The sequence below is a fragment of the Aspergillus sydowii genome, assembly GCF_001890705.1.
Source record: "Aspergillus sydowii CBS 593.65 unplaced genomic scaffold ASPSYscaffold_10, whole genome shotgun sequence".
Lineage (NCBI taxonomy): Eukaryota > Fungi > Ascomycota > Eurotiomycetes > Eurotiales > Aspergillaceae > Aspergillus > Aspergillus sydowii.
Window position 1 is genome coordinate 862770 of NW_024467868.1, and position 18783 is coordinate 881552.

General features: G+C 51.4%; 7 protein-coding genes across 7 annotated transcripts; 4 read left to right on the top strand and 3 right to left on the bottom strand.

The window, feature by feature from the left end:
- Positions 1 to 1706: 1706 nt before the first annotated feature.
- Positions 1707 to 6814, top strand: ASPSYDRAFT_92341 (uncharacterized protein; the record flags this gene model as incomplete). Its single annotated transcript, XM_040852660.1, has 13 exons — positions 1707 to 1925; positions 1992 to 2529; positions 2582 to 2808; positions 2867 to 3146; positions 3209 to 3442; positions 3504 to 4291; positions 4360 to 4870; positions 4920 to 5115; positions 5169 to 5284; positions 5344 to 5962; positions 6018 to 6095; positions 6149 to 6523; positions 6580 to 6814. 13 exons carry the CDS (start codon positions 1707 to 1709, stop codon positions 6812 to 6814), a joined length of 4416 nt encoding a protein of 1471 aa, XP_040699954.1.
- Positions 6815 to 6855: 41 nt separating this feature from the next.
- Positions 6856 to 7253, top strand: ASPSYDRAFT_48448 (uncharacterized protein). The gene has a single exon (XM_040847621.1). It carries the CDS (start codon positions 7066 to 7068, stop codon positions 7237 to 7239), a length of 174 nt encoding a protein of 57 aa, XP_040699955.1. The 5' UTR covers positions 6856 to 7065; the 3' UTR covers positions 7240 to 7253.
- A 411-nt stretch (positions 7254 to 7664) lies between these two features.
- On the bottom strand, positions 7665 to 8825 carry ASPSYDRAFT_34144 (uncharacterized protein; the record flags this gene model as incomplete). The annotated part of the gene is made up of 1 exon (XM_040845193.1): positions 7665 to 8825. One exon carries the CDS (start codon positions 8823 to 8825, stop codon positions 7665 to 7667), a length of 1161 nt encoding a protein of 386 aa, XP_040699956.1.
- Positions 8826 to 9128: 303 nt separating this feature from the next.
- On the bottom strand, positions 9129 to 9707 carry ASPSYDRAFT_92343 (uncharacterized protein; the record flags this gene model as incomplete). Its single annotated transcript, XM_040852661.1, has 1 exon — positions 9129 to 9707. One exon carries the CDS (start codon positions 9705 to 9707, stop codon positions 9129 to 9131), a length of 579 nt encoding a protein of 192 aa, XP_040699957.1.
- Positions 9708 to 9942: 235 nt separating this feature from the next.
- Positions 9943 to 11483, top strand: ASPSYDRAFT_157429 (uncharacterized protein; the record flags this gene model as incomplete). Its single annotated transcript, XM_040842639.1, has 6 exons — positions 9943 to 10130; positions 10182 to 10318; positions 10369 to 10724; positions 10773 to 11048; positions 11101 to 11211; positions 11271 to 11483. 6 exons carry the CDS (start codon positions 9943 to 9945, stop codon positions 11481 to 11483), a joined length of 1281 nt encoding a protein of 426 aa, XP_040699958.1.
- A 515-nt stretch (positions 11484 to 11998) lies between these two features.
- Positions 11999 to 14667, top strand: ASPSYDRAFT_92345 (uncharacterized protein; the record flags this gene model as incomplete). Its single annotated transcript, XM_040852662.1, has 4 exons — positions 11999 to 12049; positions 12104 to 12250; positions 12321 to 12755; positions 12820 to 14667. 4 exons carry the CDS (start codon positions 11999 to 12001, stop codon positions 14665 to 14667), a joined length of 2481 nt encoding a protein of 826 aa, XP_040699959.1.
- Positions 14668 to 14827: 160 nt separating this feature from the next.
- On the bottom strand, positions 14828 to 18707 carry ASPSYDRAFT_34147 (glycoside hydrolase family 92 protein; the record flags this gene model as incomplete). Its single annotated transcript, XM_040845194.1, has 7 exons — positions 14828 to 14890; positions 14990 to 15708; positions 16063 to 16655; positions 16702 to 17385; positions 17436 to 18256; positions 18307 to 18416; positions 18563 to 18707. 7 exons carry the CDS (start codon positions 18705 to 18707, stop codon positions 14828 to 14830), a joined length of 3135 nt encoding a protein of 1044 aa, XP_040699960.1.
- Between the last annotated feature and the right edge of the window lie 76 nt (positions 18708 to 18783).

The following is an 18783-nucleotide window of genomic DNA, read 5'->3' on the forward strand; positions in this document are numbered from 1 at the left end:
ACCTATTGTCGGTATACGATTTCTGATAGGTTACTAACCGAAAATGATGTTCGTATTCGACAAACGTCTGCAGAACTTGACAGGTGCAGATGCATTGGAGGGCAACCTCGTATCCGATTCCCGGCCGCAGCCCTCCACTAACTGTTCCAAAAATAAACCCGCGGGGCAGGTTTGTAACATCAGCACCCTGATATTGTTCTATTGAGATTGAGTGAACTATATCTTTTTTTTTTTTTTTTTCATATTTGTTAAGAGCAATGGTGGGGAGACGTGGTTGTCCCTGCACTCTGACTCAGCATGTTAGTTTCTGCGGATACCTTGGTCCGATATGCGCTGTCAGTCAGATCCTTTTGTAACCGGGTCCAAAGAAAAAGAAGTATCGGTAGTTGGCTAACAGCGACTTCCGAATAGAAGTGCTGATACCTTATCCCCAGTCGGTTGAATGCCTTCTACCATGGCCCCGTCGACATGACGCACCGGCACCGCCCCCACGAATACGATCATGACCCGGAGCCAAGCCGGATTGGCGTGATTTTTGCCGATCTGGGGCGAAGCTAATGCATGATTGAAGCCTGCGAATTGAGGGCATCAAGCCTGCCTTAGGGCTTAACACAGCCCAACGGAGAGACACCCGATCGATCATAGTTAGCACGCGGCAGATGCACGGGTCCACTAGAATTGATCGGAGCTGCTTTATTTTAGTAAAGGGTTCGTATTCCATGTTGCTGATTGTGTTCCGATTGGCTGAAGTGAGTTTCCTCTGCTCCCTTGCCTTAGCTGGAATGTGGTGTCGGAAGAGCTGGGTAGTTACGGTAAGCCGGTATTGGCTGTTCCTGCTGTATGCAACCTGCAGCTTATTTCTCGTGTATGGACGATGAGAGTGGAAATTAAGCCCACGGCTTCTAAAAACGGCACGGCATGAGCTGTGGTCCACGGCTTAACCAGATATTCGCCTTCCACGAGGCACACGACTTCCCCGTTATTTGCGCATCTTCCCGCCGGCCAAGGAATCGATGGCTTTTTGGGCTCACCCGTTTTCCATGGCTGCTGCAACCTGCGCTGATATACGAGGTGCCCACTGCTAAGCTCACAGCAAGCCAACCACCACGCGAGCTGGGCCCTCAAATCAAGCCACCACTGGCCTCGCCCCAATGTATATCCCAGTTGTACATCTATACATAGGACGATCTGCATTGCAATGCCCTGAAAAAGGTTGGATATGTGTGAAGACTCACTCGTACTCGCTCCTGGAACCGCTTCAAAAGGTCTTCGAGGCTAAGAGCTCGACCAAGTCATGGCCGCGTGAGTTGAACAATCCTCAACCTTGTCTGCTGCGGAGAACTTGGAGGATTTGATTCCCCTCATCGCCCCCATCCAGGGACTACACCGGCGAATCGTCTTGCCAGAGTACGGTGGCCATGAGCAGAAATCATCCACTTCAGCTCTCCTCGGTGAACGCCCGCTAGTCATGAATGACATCGCCACAAGGTAGCATCTCGTATCTCATATTCGGACAAGTGACAGGTGTTGACGAAAATAGATTTGTCGGTCTCTACCTCCCGTTTTCCCCTCGGGGTTAGATCCATGGCACCGAGTTTGCATGCCATATATCTCAGCGACGCCCCGAAAGAAGTGGAAGGAGATCGACATACCTCTTCCTTCATCCGATCACCCTCACCTTCATCTTCACCTCACTGTCAGTCAACATGGCAGAACACGCAACTTATTGCACCGGCGTGGATGACTCCTGGAAGGTTCACGCTTTGACCTGTCGAGGAGGGTTCGACTTCACACTGCTCTTCGAAGAAGTCGTGCTATGTATCCTGCCAATCGTCCTCGCCATAGCCATATCTCCGTTTCGAATATATGGTTTACTTCGAACCACCAGTAAAATCGGGCCTTCAAAGCGACCAATCTACAAGGCGGTATGTCTTGGGTCTGACTATATCCCTTTGCATCGGTGTCCCATACTGACAAGTTCTGTTGAACAGGCTGCATGGATTCTTTGGAGCGCGTTGCAATTCCTGCAAGCAGTTCTGTGGGCTTTGCCGGATGCTCGAAGAACGAGGCTCTCCTTTGCCTCAAATCTGATTATGGGATGTGGGTCCATAATTCTCTGTGTCCTTTCATACATAGAGCACTCTCGCAGTGTGCGGCCGGCATTCTTGTTGGAGCTCTATTTGCTCGTCACTCTTCCCTTCGACGCAGCGCGGGCAAGAACGCTCTGGCTGCGCGACGGCGGGGACGTTGACAAGCTGATGGCAATTGTCGCCAGTTTCGCTGTCGGCGTCAAGGTTATGCTTGTCCTTTTGGAGTCATGGCAGAAGAAAGCCATCCTCAAAAACAAGTATAAGAACTATCCAGCAGAGGCACGCGCGGGACTTGCCAACAGGGCATTTTTCTGGTGGTTAAATCCACTATTCCTCACGGGTTTCCGCAAGACACTGCAAGTCGAAGATTTGTATACTCTCGACAAGAGATTAGAATCTCCTCGTTTGCGTGACTTGTTGGGTTCCCGATGGAGCAAAGGTTGGTGATCCGGACACAGAGACTTCTTGTACAACGCTAAGCTTCCAACCAGAACATCAAAACGGGAAATCTTCCCTGATCGCCGTTGTCTTCAAGACTTTCAAATGGTCAATTCTGGCAGTTATTCCTCCTAGGCTGTGTATGATAGGGTTGACGTTCTGCCAACCCCTTCTTCTCCATAAAGCCATGGAGCTGTCTGCAGAAGAAGTGTCCATTGAATCAACCCACATCGGATATGGGCTAATCGGCGCGTATATACTGGTTTATGTTGGAATGGCGGTATGTTGGTCCAGCATATTCCCAGTCCTCAAATAAGGAGCTAACATTCGATGTCAAGATCATGATGAGCCAACAACAGCATCTAACATACCGTGCGATCACTATGGTCCGTGGTGCGTTGGTTTCGCTTATCTATAAAAAAGCAAGCGTACTGTCGATCCAGGATGCCGATCCGGCAGCTTCCTTAACTCTAATGACGGCGGACATTGAAAGAATCGTCCAGGGATGGCAGACGATGCACGAGATCTGGGCGAATGCTACGGAGATCGCGCTTGCTATTGTTCTTCTGGAGCGTCAACTAGGCATCGCGTGTGCCGTTCCCATTGGGGTTGCGATCTGTAAGTTTCCGTCCCGCTTGATGTGAACAGTGTTGGCCGGCCGCGCTAACACTCGTCATTAGTCGCTCTCTTGGGTTCTTTGGTTGCCATGTCGGGTGTGATGGCCAAGCAAGCAAAATGGCTTGAAGCCATTGAAAATCGTATTTCCTCAACTGGGGCCATGCTTGCATCAATCAAGGGGGTCAAGCTGTTGGGACTGAAACCAACCCTCATGGCTTCGATCCAGAAGCTGCGGTTAGAAGAGTTGGACATCTCAAGGGGTTTTAGGAAGCTGCTGGTCTGGAACATGGCATTTGGTAACCTTTCCGATCTCCATAAGCTGACTGTCGGCCATACTTGCTAACCGTTGGTGATCAGCATGGCTGACGCGAATCTTCGCTCCCATTGTGTCCTTCGCAGCATTTGTTGCCATATCCGAAAAGTCAAGCGAGGGCTCTTCGCTTGATATCAACATGGTATACACATCGCTATCGCTATTCGCTCTCTTGGCCGATCCATTCTTATCTCTGGTAATGGCTCTCATGGGGTTCCTTGGCTCTATAGGGTCCTTCGCCCGGATCCAGGAGTTCCTTAACAAGGAAACACATCAGGCAGACGCCGAGCCACCTCGATGGAGCTCAGTAACAAGTTTGAGTTTGCGTGAAAAGCGGGATACCTCAAGTACATCCAGTACCCTTACACTGACCGAAGACAAGAACACACGGTCCAGTCAGATGAAATTCGCGCTACCCCTCATGGACATGATCATGGTTGAGAGCGCAGGCTTCGGGTTCGATCCCAAGGCTGAGCCAATTCTCGAGGGCATCCGAATGACTCTCCCTGGGCGGAGCTTTTCAATGATCGTCGGTCCCTCCGGCTCTGGTAAGTCAATATTATTGAAGGGTCTGCTTGGGGAGGTTCCGTGTCTTGAAGGCAAGGTGAAGATGTCTTCAGAGAGCATTGCATACTGTGATCAGACTCCTTGGCACATGAACGGCACTATTCGTGACAGTATCACGGCCATGTCTGAGTTCGACCTACTATGGTACACGACCGTCATCAGAGCATGCGCTTTGGAACAGGATCTTGCACAATGGCCGCAGGCGGATCAGGCTGTTATCGGCAGTCGAGGTGTTGCACTCAGCGGTGGCCAAAGCCAAAGAATTGTATGTCAATGTGACTTCGTTTTCTATCTTCTGAGACTGGAGATGATACTAACAGTGGTCTTAAATAGGCACTGGCGAGGGCAATCTATGCCCGGAAGCGTCTCTTAATCCTCGACGATGTATTTAGTGGTCTTGATGCGGCGACCGAGAATCATATTTTCTGCAGCCTTCTTGGGGTAAACGGACTGTTGCGGGAAGCTGGGACTACTGTTGTTCTTGCTTCGTCCTCTGTGAAACGCATCCCGTATGCCGACCACATTGTCGTGCTGAATGAGGAGCGAAGGTTAACAGAATCGGGGTCTTTTGGCGACCTCGCCGAGCAATCCGGCTACATCTCCAGCTTCTCTCTTCCAGCTCCAAACTGGGATTCGACCATCGAGGCGGAATACGTTCCCAAGTCCAAACCCTCCCGGACATCGGTCCAGCCCGTCAAAAAAGAGGATTGGAGTGAGGAGAATGTGCACAAACATAGGGGCAGCTTGGGGACCTACGTGTTCTACATCCGTGCAGTCGGTTGGATCCCTACCTTGATCTTTCTCGTGACCATCGCCGGCTTTGTATTCTGCATATCGTTCCCAAGTAAGTCACTCACTCTTTCGACCATAGCACTGCTAATTCATGGACATAGGTATTTGGCTGAAATGGTGGGCTGCCGCAGACGCAGCAGAACCTGGAGAGCACACCCAGCACTATGTTGGTATTTATTTCGTGCTGGGGGGGCTGGCCATGATTTGTCTGCTTGTCAGCTGCTGGGATGTGATTGTAAGTTCGGTGCCAAGATCAGGCGAAAGGTTCCATGGGGCTCTTTTGGATACTGTTTTAAGGTGTGTTGTGTCTTTCCTGAAGAGAAAGGTTGTATAACTGATTCAGTTGGCAGTGCACCGATGCGGTTCCTGTCTACTACCGACAGTGGATCGATTCTCAATCGATTCAGCCAGGATTTGCAGCTCATCGATATGGAGCTTCCAGTCGCCGCCATCAACGTTGTTGTCAGTAAGTACTCATTGGAGCGGGCCCTTGGGAGAAGGATTGGGCTAAAAGGGTATCCACAGCGTTCTTCCTATGCATCGCACAGATGATTCTGGTCGCCGTGGCATCAGTGTATGCTGCGATCGCATTCCCTGTTGTCCTGCTATCGCTATACGGGATACAAAAAGTGTATTTGCGAACCTCTCGCCAGCTCCGAATTTTGGATATCGAAGCCAAAGCGCCATTACTGTCACATTTTACTGATTGTCTGAGTGGTTTGGTCACTCTTCGAGCATTTGGCTGGCAAGATGCGATGGAAGAGAGGAGCCTGAAGATCCTCGATTACTCACAGCGGCCGTTCTATTCGATGTACTCAGCTCAGCGTTGGCTAACCCTCACCTTGGATCTTGTTGTTGCGGGTATTGCCGCTGTTCTGATCATCCTTGTGGTTTCCCTGAGGGGTACGCTCAATGCCGCTTACGTCGGGGTCGCTCTGTTCAACGTGATTCTTTTTAGCCAGACCGTTAAGCTCCTAGTCCAGTTCTGGACGAACATGGAAACGCACATCGGCTCTGTCGTGCGGGTAAAAGACTTCACGGCGAAGGTGGAAAAGGAAGATCTGCCAGGCGAAAACAAGCCCGTGCCAGCGACATGGCCGATTCGGGGTGGCATTGAGTTCCGCAACGTCTCAGCGGCGTACAGGTATGTAGAAACGGTATATTTCTCCATGAGTTAAAGAGCTGACAATGTGAAATAGTTCGGGCCTCGTGTTGAAGGATGTCTCTCTATCAATCCGGCCAGGGGAAAAAGTTGGAATATGCGGGAGAACAGGAAGGTGAGAACTGATAGGAAACCGTTCCATCAGAGTCAGGCTAATCATGAGAACAGTGGCAAAACATCCCTGATGCTAAGCATATTCCGCATGATTGAACTCAATTCGGGCACAATCGATATTGACGGTCTCGATATCTCCACGATTCCTCGTCAAGAAATCCGCTCCCGTCTAAACGGGGTTTCGCAGGACACGGTCTTCATCAAGGGTAGTGTTCGACTGAATGCCGATCCAACTGGTTCCAGCTCCGATCGAGCGATCTGGGATGCCTTGAAAAGTGTCCAATTGATGAACGTGGTCCAGGATAAGGGCGGTCTCACCGTGAACATTGATGACCTCCATTTGTCACACGGACAGAAACAACTCTTCTGCCTTGTGCGCGCTGTTCTCCACCCAAGCAAGATTCTCGTCCTAGACGAAGCCACCAGCAAGTACGATAACCCATTCCTCCTTCATTTGTGAGCCGATATTAACCGTTGCCGTGCAGTGTGGACAGTAAGACTGATCAGACCATGCAAAGAGTGATTCGGGAGAAATTCTCCAACCACACCATTCTCGCCGTGGCACACAAGTTGGACACCATTCTGGATTATGACAAGGTCGTGGTATTGGACCAGGGACAGGTCCTAGAGTGCGAGGATCCGTATTCACTGTTGACGCGTGATTCGGCGTTCAGCAAGCTATATGCTCATTCTCTATCATCTGAGGAAGAGCAGCGGTGATGGGAGATGATCGGCTCGGATGTTCCCCGGCGGTGAAGTCCTTCTGGTGGTGCGTCGTTTGTTGTGATGGTTGACGCGTCGGGAGACAGACGCGTCAGTCTCACGAAATCCTGGCTTCTTCGACGATAATGTTTTAATGTGTCAAATATGAATAGATGAGATAAACAGCATGATTAAGTTCATGTTCGGACGCAATGTAATTGAATCTGTTGGATTTGAACTGTGATGTCGGCGGTTTAGAAAGGGAGATGATGAATAAAGGCCGTCGAGGTGAGGTCGAAAGTGTCGACATTGACGATCCCGGTGAAGGCGGGAACTTCACCGTTTACATCAATATCGAATTGGCAAGGTCGACAATTCACCGTTTGCACCTTCAAAGAAGCCTTCACCATAGAGTTACACAAGGAAAGCTCGCTNATTGCTAGCGTGTCAATGTAGAGGTATAAATAGGCCTTCCATAGCTGTGTCTAATCGAAAACTATGCACTTCTTTTCATATCGATTTAGTAGAGACTTTTCCACAGAAAGTTATATATTTTTGGCAGTTAATGTTGTAAGTGGGGTGTTGAGTCCCTTGGTCACAATACAACCGACAAAATCGACTACGGGCTTTTATCAGCGCCAGTAATTTTACTATTTTTCTTTAATGCAATGCGGAAATTGCTATTATTGTTGCTTATACAACTGCTTACGACCCCGATGAAGTGTCTTTGTTGACCCTGTTTTAAAAGAGGGACCCGCCCGGATTAAGGAATGAATGCACTATTTTGACAGGAAGCTCAACTGATCTCCGCCACAACATTCCTGAGTCTACATGTAACGCCTGTTATGCAAGTATCCAGACCGTGACTTCATTGATATGCCATCGTCCCTGTCATAGTTTTAGTCTCTGACACGAGCAGACCTATGATATCGTTCTGTGCCCTCAAACGCCTCGCTAAGTCCACAGGAGTCCCATCAGGACAGCCGTCAGACAGAGGATCCGCTCCAGCCTCCAGAAGCAACCAGATAATCGTTCCCCCATCATTCTGGCCAATGAGGCCTTCTATGGCAGTATGCAACGGCCTTTTGCCCTGATGATTAGCGATATCAGCATTGGCGCCATTCGCTAACAAAAGCCCAACGGTCTCAACATCTCCCTCATATGCAGCCCAATGCAGAACCGTCTCACCACGCTCATGGTCTCTCACATTGGGCTCAATACCGCGCGCAAGCAACAACTTCAACATCGGCATATTCACCCTCCCATATGGCATAGTCCAATGGATAGCAGACCGCCGATAATGCCATGAATCATCAATCGTGGCCCCTCTGTCCAGCAGAGCCCGAACGAGGTCTATATTCTCCGAGAACACGGCGTTCGCTACGAGCGCGGGCGCGTGGATATCGGCGCCCCGATCCAGTAGTAATAGCGCCATCTCTCGCTCTCCAAGCCGTGCAGCGTGTTCCAATGCCGCCGAGTCACTGGCGTTGCACCGAATATGGATATCTGCTCCGCGATCGAGTAGGAGTGCCGCCGTCTCAATGTGTCCGTGTTTCGCGGCCCGATGGAGAGCAGTACATTGGTAGCTGTCCTCGACTGCGACAGTACCGTCTATCTCTGCGCCCATCCTGAGAAGAAATGATACTGCGTCTGTCTGCCCGCGCTTTGCGGCGTGGGAGAGGGCTCTGGTTTTGCATTTGGGTGGGATTGTACTACTAGAGTGGTGGTTAAGGCCGCTGTTTTGGTTCCCGTATTTGTCGATTTTCTGGAGGATAGATACATGGCCCTTCTCGGCTGCCCAGTCGAGAACCATTCGTGACCTGCCAGGTAGTTTGTGTGTTGCTGCGTGAGCGTAGAGGTATTGCTCTAGGGTGTTGGCTAGGAAGTGGGATGTTTGCCTGAGGCGCGCGACATTTTCTAGAGAGAGGAATTCGGCGATTATGAACAAGATCTCAACTGGGAGGGTGGATAGTATGGAGGGTCTGGGAGTGCCCCATAGAGCCCTCGTTATTGTTCGCAGCTGCTCCATACGATGATTGTTGGAAGTTGCAGCCTTGCAGGATTGATTGATGGAAGTGGGGTTACCGTACTGGTCTCACCCAGCAGCAATAACAGCAATATCAAACCAGCATGAACCAGCAAGATCTGCGTCAAAGCACTGATTATAAACGCAGTTGAAGCAGTCGAAAATGGTCAAGGAATTCTCGCGAAAGAAGAACGAGCTGTGCGTGAAAACAGCGACAGACTGCGGCATCTCGGCTTATTAATATACCAGTAATTTATGACTTGTTTTCACAGGATCCGTTACCTATATTGTCGTACACATCCTCAGTCATCGCTTCAAATACTTCAACAACCTTTTTCGTCTATCCTGAGAACGAGTGCTATTTGTCCTAGCTGTATTCAACTCAGGAATGTAACCTCCACCATGCCGTTCATCTCGACGACAAGCCTCTTCCGGCGTTACTACTCCATATAATGTGTCTTTGCCCTCTGGAAAGGTGTCGCCTGTCGTATTCGATCGATAATCGGCGGCATTCCGCGTGCCATACGGCGAACGTGCAATATTGGGTACATAATCACCACCATGATTCATACCATGATACCGAAGATGAGGCATCGTTTCTACTCGCGCTGGACGCCCGGTTTGTTGGCTGTTGTTGTGGTTGTGATTGTTTGCGGGGTTGCTGGTGTATGCTCGAGGAGGGGGAAGAAAGTGCCCTGCATGCGGCTCATGTGTTGTTGAGTGAGAGACACCTTTTGAGCGCTCAGCGTTATGATAATTGTCGCGGGGAGCTGCTTTGGCGTTTGGTCCTGCCTGGTCGGTTGTAGATCGTCTTTGTATGGGGAATGAGAACGGGCCACTGAGGGCCGGCACGTAGCCGCCGCCGTGTTTTTCTGGTGGGGGCATGATGGTCTTGGAAGACGGTGAATACGAGAAGAAGCGATTCAAGCCTCTTGCAGGATGGGCAAGAACTTGAAAATAACCTGGGCTTTTTGTCGTGGGGAGGATCACGCGCAGCCTTGTCCGGGCGTGCTCAGCCTCAACCAGTCAAACTGCAGCCAAGATGATCCCTGCCACTTCCATTAAGGGGACAGACATCCATCCCACCGATCTGCTCATCAAATCTCTAATCGACCACAGAATGGACGAAGTATTCAATGATCCGACAGTCCTCGACGGCTACATTCTGGAGAAGAATAGACTGGGAGCTCGCTCGATCGCGGACATCCGCATCCAGGCTCTGGACTGGGTTGACGGCGCCGATTATCCAGTCGCCCACAGTCTGTCTATTGGGCAGCTGGCAAATTCTAAACCTCTGCTTAGGATCATGTTTGTTTACCACTTTGGACTATGTGACTGCATCTAACGAGACGACGCCAGATTTCCACAAAGTGCGCGAGATGATGGCCTGTTATGGTTGGTGCAACACTACTCCATCCCGACGGCATTTCTGGAGGGAGAATATCGCGCAGTGACTCATTCATTTGGGTCTTTGGATACAGATGATGGACATAGATGTGCCTTACCTACTCTGGTTATATCGCGACAAGAGAACTGACCTGAACAGGCTGCTGGTTCAACTATCTCTGCAAAAACATCACAGTCATCCCGGGCCCAGAACCGGTCATCGCAGACCCCAGGATAAAAGACTCCAACGCAATCAGGCAAAGTGACTTCACCTGGATGAAATCGGCGTTCTTCCTGCGATGGCCGATTGACCCGACTGCCTCCCCAGGTATTTCCCTAATATGCTTTGGAGGACACATGGTGATCAACCGTCTGCAAACCCTGACCTATAGCGCTGTAAAAAATGGGATTATACACGATCCACTGAGTTTGTTTGTCGTGATACTGAACCGATTGTCGGCACATATGAATAACGCAGTGTGGGATCTATCAAAAGTATTTGCAGGGATTGAGACTGTATGCACCCCTTTATAACATGCAAGTATTTTTCTAACACCACTGCAGAAAGCGCTCGGATTGAGTCATGACAGGGAGTCGTTTACTGGGCTTCACAATATTTCAAAGCACGTCATATTTCTCCAGGAGAGCTCAGAAGCGGCCCTTGAGACGGTGAAGAATCTATCTCGCCACCACGAGGAAGTCTCACCGAAAGCTACACTGGAAGAACAGGCCGCTGGTCGGACAACGAGACGGACTATTGCACAGGTGGAGGCGGAATTCAAAGGCGTCAAGCTGCGCCTCAGGAGTCTGGATAGACGCATGCAAAACGTGATTGCCCTGGTGAGTCCGCGCTCCACGCATTGACTAAAAGGACAGCGGCTCAGATGCGCAGTCATTCCATCTTGTCACCCAGGAGGGAAACGAGTTCCTACAAGCGGACAGCAGCACCATGGCGACCATCGCGTTCGTCACGTTAGTGTTCTTGCCCATTACCACCGTATCTGTAAGAGCCCCAGCTACTTGAGGCCACCGGGCAGCAAATTTACTGACTTGGGCACACAGACAATCTTTGGCAGCCAGTTTTTCAACGTAACCGACGACAACTCTGCCATCGAGGTGTCAAAGGATTTTTGGATATTCTGGGTAGTTTCGATCCCGCTCACACTCATTGTCCTGCTGGGATGGACCCTGTGGCGGAAATACGGGCTCGTGGCAAACCACGCCGCCTGGATGCGTGCACTGCGGCCATTTGCCCAGGAAAAAGGAGCCAACTGAGATTCAGAGCGTGGACCCTAGGAATGAATAGTTCATGCGGCTGAGACATGTACTCAATCACTCGTAGTATAGTGCCGCAACGAAAAAGTCATTGGGCAAGGCAGACCACAGGATTGCGCAAGAAGCATCTGCGCCGCCTGTGAGACAATCAGATGAAGGAGGGTGTGATAACATAATGATTCGCGCCATCCGGACGGCAGGCAAAGGGGGAATACGAGATTTAGCCCCCCTCCAAGCTTCTCGGCGTTCCTGTTGGGCCACTCGTGGTGTTGATCAGCATTAAACCAGCCCCTCCACGGTTAGACTACGTGTTTGTCCTGCCTGTGCCCGTTCGCGGGGCGAGGACGAGGTTCAACTTTGCGAAATCCAGGCTCCTTTCGGGGGATGGGCGAGTGAGGCTCAAGCGCCTTGAGCGCTGGTCGCATGCACTTATCAGTCGGCCCTGGTCTCACCCGCCGGTCCCTGAGACTTTGCAGATGGACTACCGCTAAAGCTATACACATTCACCAGTCCAAATGTCGGACTCACGAACAAATCTGGCTCCAAGCGCCTCCTCACAGCTGCTGGTGAGTTCTCGTATATTTGACATGATCGGCGTCCTCCGAGTTAACAACTCATAGCCTCAAGGACAGCCAGCACCACCGCGAGAACCATTCTCACCAAATGCGACAGGTTCATATGAGCACCACATTGATCTCAGTGCCTATCCCATGGAACCCCAGAGCGGCAGTCCTCCCCTTGGTAACCACACCAATGTATACCCAGAGGTAACTAACTGAGCTACTCGCCCAGTATAACTGGCTATTATGCCTGAGCTGACTGAAGCAATCTTCCTAGGATAACTCCGAAGGCTATCCAAGAAAAGCCCCCCTTCAGAAACTTGACGTATCTCGCTACCTCAACAACAACAGCATCACCGCCAACCTCCCCTGGGTAGACAGACCCATCGAGAACCCCGGCCTGGCCTACGCCGATCGCAACGCATACAGACACCGCGACGCCCTCAGCCGGATATGGACGGGCCCGGAAGATGACCGATACCTCAGTGCTACGGATGGGCGGCTTCGCAAGCTCATTGTCCAAGCAACTAACGAGGTCCGATGCGGACCCAAGAACGGGACATGGTCGCGGAGAGGCATTCGAAGCGTCACGCCAATCCATATGCGCGTGGTGTACTGGGTCCTAAAGGATCGAATCGAGGGGAAGGAGGATGGGGTGTCGCTGGAGCTTTGTTTGAAATGGTTTCCGGCCTGCCTTGCGCTTCTGGCTTTGGTAAGTAGTAGGACAGCATCCACATTAATAATCAGGTTTGTTGGATAGTTCTAATACATGGCAGCTGTTTGTGCCTGCGGATCTTGGTGGTGAGATACGGAATAATGGGCGATATGAACAGTTCAAGTATCATTTCTGGGGATACCCGTACATCCCTAGCAACCCGCGCGAGGCAGCTAAAGGGTCCTCAACACTTTCGTTGACGACAGCTGAAGAGATCAATGGGATTGCTGAGAGACCGCTGCGACCGAGATACTTATGCTTCCTGACTGAAGACGGAGTACAAATAAGAAGCGTCGCCGACTGGGAAGCGGAGCACGGCCGGGAGGCTATCCTACAATACCTCTTCATCTCCTACACCTCTGCGCAATTTCAGGGACCAGCGGACTGGGACGAGCTTCATGTTATTGCTGCAGCTGCAGCACAAACGGCCGGGGTATCGGCGTACTGGATCTCATGCAGCTGCATGCCAGAGCCTGAGCAGGTCTCCGAAGACGTTTACAGAATTAGCGATATCGTCCGCGGAGCACATTCTCTAGCCGTCATTCTAGGACCCCCGGTCACAGACCCATCCTCGAATCCTGACATGAAGACCATGCTCCAGCACTGGGGAGAGCGCATGTGGACATTCCCAGAAGTCCTCCTCAGTCCAGCAGAGAAACCCGTCGCTATCTACACTCGTGGCGGCGACATCTGGAATCCCCATTTCCTGCCCAAGCGCAATTTCCCAGCAGAGGCATGGACCGATGCTCCAGACTCCAGACAGCTCGTCGACCACTACGAGGGCTCTGTTGTTCTCAGCCCACTAGAGCTGGTTACCCTGGCCCTGCAGTGTCTAAGCACTCGCGCAAACAACACAACGGCCTATCTCAATGGCGACCTGACATACGTCCTCATGGGCCTGCTCCGGCGGCGACCAAGAGTCAACTCCCAGAACACTGCATTCCAGGAGTTCTGTCGCCTCTCGCTAGCAAACGATAGTAACCGCCTCCTCGAGCGGCTTATCTGCCTCTTGCCCCGGAACAGAGATCAACCATGGCATCACATTGACGACGCTTGGGCACGTAGCCTTTGGGACATTACACCACTGTGCCAGGTTGACGGCGTCGGCGAGAACGACACCGTCATTCTAGGCGGAGGATTTGCAGCGCCGATCCGCTGGAAGTCATTCACGCCCGTCAACCTCATGCTCCGGAAAACGCTGAAGCGTCTGATCGCGCAGATTGCCATCCGCGGCGTGCCTGGGTTCCTCGTCTTAGGTGCCTTCTTTCTCGGAGTGAGCAAGTCCGAAGGCGGACCACTTGTGCCCTTTACTGTGCTTGGCTGGCTGCTCATGATACCGGCGATTATCGCTGTCTTGTGCTCACCGTACCTCCTGGGAGCCCTTTATACCGGGAAGCCGTGGCGTGCGCAACCGTGGTTGTTTGGATTCGAGGGTTATATGGATAAAGCCGAGATTGAGACGATGATTTTCGGAACGAATTTGAATAGGTTCAAGTGGAGCCCGTATTCGAGTGAGCTGTCGAGGCATGAGAGTGTACAGGCCGAGTGTATCGGTGTTGATCCGACGCTTGATCCTGCGGTGCGAGAGACCCTTTCAAGATCTCAGGGGCTTGGATACGGCGCGGAGAAAGTGTTTACACTTGTTGATACGAACCTCATGACGGTTACGCTGTTTACTGCTGTGCGGCCACCTGTTGCTCTTGTCTTGTGTGGGAGCGAGGGCGGCATGCAGCGGGGACTCCTGTGTTCGTATGATTGGAAGACACAAACGCTGTATAAGGAGAGTGTACTGCGGGTTGATACGATGGTGTTGGAGAAGATGTCGAGGGTTGATCGCTTTCGATTAGGGCTGCGGAGGCCGTTGGCACAGACTGTGCCTGTCCCTTATACTGACACACCCATTGTTTGATGGTGGTATATCGAGGGAGGAACGCTGATGGCAGTAAAGACCTGACGCCGGAAGACCTAGGAAACTAATGTATGTAATGATATTAATCGGTTATATTCAGTGGAGTTCATATATACTTCTGTATACTCCTGTCTATTCGCTCTGAATACAAATACCCAAATCACCGAATAGTATAACCCCCGTCCATCTTGATATCCCCACCATTAATCATGCCACTCGAATCCTGGAACCAAGTCAGCCTACCAAACCCAATCAAATGATAATTATAATAACCAAAAAAAAAATAAAATAAAAATAAAAATAAATAAAACAAGAGACTCACCCGACAGAGGAAAACAACCGAATCCGCAACATCCTCCGGCAAACAAGCCTTCCCCGTTGGGATCTTCTCAAGCAGGGCCTCCTTCACCCCCTCGGCACCCCAAGCCTTCTTCCCCAAATCCGTCCATGCCACCGTTGGGGACACTGTATTCGCCGTAATCCCTCTGGGACCCCACTCACTCGCCATGCACCGCGTAAGACCCAGCACCGCCGACTTGGACGCGCAGTACGCACCGTGCTGGTGCAGCGCGACATGCGCCGCCTTGGAGGCCAAATTCACGATCCGGCCCGGGGGCGCGGGGTCAGTCGCTGAGGCTGCTTTGGATGCAGCGAAGTAGAGATTTGCGAATGCTTGTGCGCACAACATTGGGCCGTAGACGTTTGTAGTTAGATGCTTGAGGGTCTCCTCCGGCGGAGTGAGATGCATGTCGCTCAGCGAGACGTAGCCGGCGGTGTTGATGAGGATGCTGGGAAATGCGCGGTCAGAGAGGTCTGCTGCGGTCATCTCGTTCGTGATTGAGGTAAATGCGTTGCGTACGGAGTCGGCCGACGTAATATCGCATTCGTACGTGCGGATGTCGTTGGGACCCGAGGCGGGCGCGTCGCTGTATCCTGCGGCGAGGAGCTCATCGCGCCTCGATGCTTCGAAGGGAGCGTATAGAATCGCGATACGGGCGCCTTCTGCGCGCAGCTTCTTGCCGATGTGAGAGCCCAACCCCCCTGTTTGGTGATGTTAGTATAGAGTAGGGATGCTTGTAGAGGGAGAATCGCACCGAGGCCGCCGGGGATGATGGCTAGTCGGCGGGCAAAGGCCATTATCTAGGTGCAGCAGTTCTGTCTAGAGAGAGTCTATAGGTATACTGAGCAAGGAGAAGGCGATTACGAGGAATTGAAAGAGTTGAAAGATTTTAATGCAGCTCGTGCGGGGAACCCCCGCGATGTATAAGCGGGCTCGGGCGCATTCTTCCGAAAGCGCATACGTCAGACCCCCTGCTGTCCCCTGCTGATCCCCGTGCAAAATCCTTTGTGCTCGCGGTTCACGGAGTCGGAGAATTGCTTAAAGGTCTGGTGTACCCTCTGGCGCATCTTCTGCGTACTCCGACATGCTGGGCGGCAAATCTACAACTCGTGTCCCCCAGTCGCTCTCCTTCGAGCCCAATTCCAATTCCAACACGCCACCTTTGGCAAAGAAGTCGTGCCCAATCCAGTTCTTGGTCCATGGTTCCCCGTCGCGAGTTACGCTCTGGATATAGATAGACTTGTAGCTTGGATCGAAATTGACGTTCCGGATCGTCGCTACATTGCCAGTGATATCGTTGCGGATGCTGACTTCCTTGAAGAAAGGCGGAGTAATCAGGTAGACATCCTGTCCGTGAACTGGGAAAAGACCTAGCATGCTAAAGACGGCAAAGGAGCCCATTGCGCCGCTATCATCATTGCCGGGAATCCCTCCAACAGTGGTATTGAACTGTGATGGGATGTACGAATGCGCCCGCTTCGCGGACACTGCAGGTCGGCCGGCATAGTGGAATTGGAACACCGTTAAAAAGGCCTGTTCGTCGCCGAGATAGAGGATGCCCGAGTCATGCAAGTAGGATAGACGAGACACAAATTCGTCTGCCCCTCCAAGGGTCTTGATCAACGCCGCCATATCTTGCGGCACAAAGCTGGATTTAGTTAGTAGAGCCCAATGCTAAAAAAGAGAATACGTACAATGTGTAAAGCCAGCAACTTCCTTCATATGTCTCATGGCCGTCTTCGTTTAAATAGCAGGATTCAAAATTCAGAAGAGGACTGCAAAAGATCGGATCCTGGTATGCCCAGGAGCCATCGGCATTACGGGGCTGGACAAACCCAGTGAAATTGGTATCGACGCCGTTAATTGCGGATGTCTGGTCCGCTTTATAAACATTTCGCCAGTTATTGGAACGCTTCAAGTATTTGTCACGGTCGCTGGTGTGCCCTAACTCGTCTGCCATTAGGGCGATACAGTAGTCATTGTAGGCGTACTCGACGGTGCGTGAGACACTGCGCGTTCGAAGGCCCTCGGTCCCTGCGTCGACGTCATTCTTGGGGATGTATCCAAGGGTCTTCCAGCTCTCCAGACCACCTCTGCCTTCCACGTTCCAGTTCTGGGGTTCCACTTCCGCATCTTTCACGATGGCCTCGTAGGCGGTATCCCAATCGACATCAACAACACCTTTCAAGTAGGCTTCTGCGATTAATACATCCGCGTTCGATCCTCCCTGGGTCCAACCCTTGCAAAGAGACATGCGGCAATCTGGCAGGTAGCCTTCGTGCCGATATATATCGACTAAACTTCGCATCATCCTGGATTGCGAAATGGGATCTACCAGGGTGAGCAACTGATGGATTCCGCGGAACGAATCCCATATGCTGCAAACATCATTAGGTCCATCTCCAAGAACGTATGGTTGGTATTTCACCAGTAGAAACTATCATAGTAAGGCTCATCGCTTTCCCAAAGTGGATTTTCTCCCGTATAGTCTTGTGGGCTGATCATTGCGCGGTATGCACCACTCCAGAAAACGGTTTGGAGTTCAGTTGATACGCCAGTGGAATCGACAGTAATGACATCCATCTTGCGCCTCCACGCAGTCTCGGCGGCAGTAACAGTCCCGTCGAAATCGAAATCAGGCTGCTCCTTTTCCGCGTTGGAGCAGGCCTGGCTAACACTTACAAAACTCACACCAACGCGCGCAGTAATCACATCATCAGCTGGTACGGAATCAAATCTGACAAACGTACCGGCGGAGAACTGACTTGCCGGTTGTGCTGAGTTGATTGATACTTTGGTTTGACCAATATTTGCGGTCGTGTTGGTCCACGAACCAGTGTCGTGAATGTGGGCCCCCTCGAAGTCAACGCAAACGTGAAGGTTGTACGTGCCCTGTCCGAAGCTGGGATTGAAATTTCCACTCCCAGTTAAGCGGCCTGTCTTTGGGTCCACGGAGGCGGTGCCATTGTTCCTTGATTCCGGTAGGTCAATGATGTCGAGAAGAACTACTGGATTAAGATTCCCAGTTGCACCAGTGAAGCCAAACCGATAGAGGGCAGAGTGATTTGTTACCGTCATCTCAGCATGCACGCCATTTTCCAGTGATATGCTAAAATAGCCAGGCCGTGCTTTCGGGGAGTCGCGTTTCCATGCGCTTGCTCTGTCCGACGATTTCCAGCTGCAGTTTGTCAAATTGGCCCCGGGGCAGTTTGGCTGCACAAATATAGGGAAGTTGCCCATTGAAGACGCCTAGGACATTATTTTGGTATCCAAGGGCCAAGGTGGGTAGACGAACTTACCCCTCCGGTCCCAGAATCATGGGTGTGGGAAAACCCCGTTACATGGGTTGTGTCGTAGGCAAAGCCGCCTTGGTTTTCACCCTGTGTATCGGCAACTGCCTTGACCATGCCTTCAATATGCATTAGCTATTGAAACGCGTTTGGGCCAGGAAAAATACCGAAAGGCAGAGTCGCCCCAGCAAACGAATGACCTAGTAACGCGATAAGTTTCCCTCACGATGTGCGCCGACCAATTTGAAGAAGACCACTCATCTACCTCCATTCTCTGTCCCGATGAAAGGGTCAATATAATCAAGGGCATCAAAATCAGACTCCCCACTGGCTTGCGCGCTGGTTACTGAGCTAAACAGCAGCACACTGGTCGCGATCACTGAGAATCTTCCCCACGACCACCCATTCATGTTTATCGAAGGCAATCCAGATATTTTATACAAGAGTTCTAGAGTATATTAAACTCTATATTTGATGGCGATTTGA